We start from the raw sequence: 3425 nt of genomic DNA, 5'->3' as shown, positions 1-3425 counted from the left end.
AATATTCTGATTGCAATATTAGTTCTTACTTGTTCTCGATTTCAGGTAGGAATTAAGACCCTCGCTGGTCAGGCTGATCATGCATCCGCAAGATCAGTAACTGCCGGAGATTGTCCTAGCGATTGCATTGGCGCACGAGCTTTGCACGTGTAGTCGGATCGTCAAGCACGAACTCCACCAACAAATCGACGCTATCATACTCTCATCGAAAGATCGGCCTCCTTTGCCCTATCAAGTGGTATCTTATTTCAGGTTGCTCGGTGAGATTTACTGTTTTCCTCGTATAGATTGCATCTGCCATCATACCCATTAACCACGAAAAAGCCAAAAATACTGTTAGGGTTTTAGATCATCGTCCCATAAACCCCCTACCACGTCTTGCATTGTCTTTTCAGTTTTGCATAGTTGAATTTGTGTCTGCATATTTGTGTCGAGTTGCTGGTCTTAGAGTAGTTCCTTTAGAGTTTTGAGTTCTAGTCATATTAGTCACGCCACCATCACTCACACCATACGCAGATCACCGCCGTCATCGCCATATACACCTGCCATATCCTTCCGCCACTGCCATATACACCTACCACATACTTGTTGGTTGCCATATCGACTTCCTCCTGTTTCGTAAGAACTTGTAAGAGCTTTGTATTTTTCTTGACAAATTGCGCGTGAACCACCATATTCCGTAGTTTGAAGGCATATACATTTGTGCTTTTTGAGTATTAATCATGACAGGACATGATGATCCGGCTGCTGTTGACCCGGCCAAGATGACGAGTGAAGAGTTGCATGCTCACTTCACCCACCTTTTGGGTGGGCATGCACGCGACGTCGATGCGCGTATTGGTGATGTGGACGCCAAAATCACCGACGCGCTGGACAAGCTGGATGGTCTCGAGACATCTTTCAACTCCAAGCTCGACGCCAAGTTCCAGGAGCGCTTGACTCGGTTGCCACCACCTCGCGACAACGTGCGACGACGCGCGCGCTGCGTTCCTCGTGCGGATGTACTTGCGGGTACCGCTCCTGCTGCAGCAGCCGCACATAACGCGCCTTCTGATGAAGGATACGAAGACTATGAAGGGAATGAGGATGAGATGGTAGATGAGAACATGCTGGACGGTGAGGAAGTCGAACAACCTGCCGTTGGTCATCCACGGCAACTGAACCGCAACGCTCGCCCACCTCCACGGCTGGTACGTGATGATGATCATGTTGCAAAACTTAAATTGAATATTCTGCCATTTGCGGGTAGATATAATCCTGATGCATATCTTACATGATAATTGGAAGTAGAACAACGCTTTGCATGTTTAAAATACCCTGATCACTTGCATGTCAGTGCTGCTACTTGTGAGTTTATAGATTTTGCATCTATTTGGTGGTCTGAACATTGTAGAGCACATCATGCTAATATTTCTACTACTTGGGTTGGTTTAAAAATAGCTATGCGTACTCGTTTTGTTCCTCCACATTATCAACGTGATTTGCTAAAAAAAATTGTCTCGCTTAGAACAAGGAAAAAATTCTGTGGAAGACTATTATCAAGAATTGCAAACTGGCATGATTCGCTGTGATATTGTAGAGGATAATGAGGCTATGCTTGCATGTTTCTTTGGTAGTTTGAATAAAGAGATTCAGTATATTTTTTATTATAAGGAGTACAACACTATTACTCGCTTGTTTCATCTTGCTTGCAAAGCTGAACGTGAAGTGCAGGATCGTCAACCACCATGGAGAAGAGCTAATGTTTCTGCAGGTCGTACATCATCATGGTCGCCGCGACAATCAGCACCACCATCTCGTGGGGCTGCACAACCGCCTACTACCTCCAAGTACACCGCGCCTGCATCACGAGCACCACCGGCTGCTACTCCATCACCATCTGCTGGTCCTCCTCGGAGTTCATCTTTGATGGCCTCCACGGGGAAGACGCGCGACATTCAATGTCGCAAATGCTTGGGATTTGGACACATAGAGAGAGAATGCAGAACCAAGCGTGTGATGTTGGTGCGTGAAGATGGAGAATATGATTCTGCAAGTGACTTTGATGAAGATACATTGGCCCTTATTGCTGCACGTGATAGCGCCAATTCTAATTCTGAGAGAGAGATGAAGGTCATGGAAGCTGACACTGCTGATCAGTACATGAGCTTAGTTGCACAGCGTGTGTTGAGCGTGCAATTGAGCAAATCTGAGCATGATCAATGCCACAATCTGTTTCAAACAAGAGGCGTTGTAAAAGAGCGAGCTATAAGGATCATCATTGATGGAGGGAGCTGTAATAATCTGCCTAGCGTTGACATGGTGGAGAAACTTCCTCTCCCTACAAGACAACTCACACATCCATATTACATTCAATGGTTTGAGAGCTCTCACAAGATCAAGGTAATAAGAACTGCACGTGTGCATTTTACTATTGGTACATATTCTGATTTTGTTAATTGTGATGTTGTACCTATGCAAGCTTGTTCTTTGTTACTTGGTAGACCTTGGAAATTTGATAGAGAATATGTCCATAACGGTAGAACTAATCATTATTCTCTTATGCATGATAGAAAGAAAATTGGTCTCAAACCTATGAGACCTAAACAAATAGTAAAAGATGATCTTGCTAGAGCTAGTACAGTAAAACAACAAGGAGAAACATAAGAGTGAAAATCAGATTGTTGCTGCAGATTTTGTGCCACATAAGACTAATACTAAATCTGATCCGAACCATGCTGCTAAAATTCGTTTGAAAAATCCTTGTTTGCTTGCTAGCAAATCTGATATTGCTGAACTTGATGTGAACACTACTCAATGATATCCTATCATTTGCTAAGAAGTTTTGTTTTCATTTGAGGATATTCCTCATTCTTTGCCACCTGCAATTGCTAACCTTTTGCAGGAATTCATTGATGCATTCCCACAAGATGTTCCACCTGGATTACCACCTATTCGTGGGATAGAACACCAAATTTACTTGATTCCAGGAGCTTCGCATCCAAACCGTGCGCCATATCGTACCAATTCTGAAGAGACTAAAGAGATTCAGCGAAAAATGCAGATTCTCCAAGATAAAGGTTACATCTGTTAGTCTCTTAGTACATGTGCTGTTCCTATTATCTTGGTACCTAAGAAAGATGGTTTTTCACGCACGTGTACTGATTGTAGAGCTATTAATAATATTACCATTTGATACCGTCATCCAATACCTCGTTTAGATGATATGCTTGATGAATTGAGTGGTTCTATTATGTTCTCTAAAGTTGATTTGCGTAGTGGTTACCACCAGATTCGTATGCAATTAGAAGATGAATGGAAAACAGCGTTTAAAACTAAGTTCGGTTTATATGAGTGGTTAGTAATGCCTTTTGGTTTAACTAATGCATCTAGTACTTTCATGAGACTGATGAACGAAGTTTTACGTGCTTTTATTGGACATTTTG

General features: G+C 42.8%; 1 protein-coding gene across 1 annotated transcript; it reads left to right on the top strand.

Annotated features, from left to right (window-relative positions):
* The first annotated feature begins 1908 nt into the window (after nucleotides 1-1908).
* LOC139832450 (uncharacterized) lies at nucleotides 1909-2735 on the top strand. Its single transcript, XM_071822214.1, has 2 exons — nucleotides 1909-2483; nucleotides 2678-2735. Exons 1-2 carry the CDS (start codon nucleotides 1909-1911, stop codon nucleotides 2733-2735), a joined length of 633 nt encoding a protein of 210 aa, XP_071678315.1.
* The last annotated feature ends 690 nt before the right edge of the window (nucleotides 2736-3425 follow it).

Source organism: Lolium perenne, chromosome 6 (genome assembly GCF_019359855.2).
Source record: "Lolium perenne isolate Kyuss_39 chromosome 6, Kyuss_2.0, whole genome shotgun sequence".
NCBI lineage: Eukaryota > Viridiplantae > Streptophyta > Magnoliopsida > Poales > Poaceae > Lolium > Lolium perenne.
This window is presented reverse-complemented; position numbering and strand designations above follow the sequence as displayed.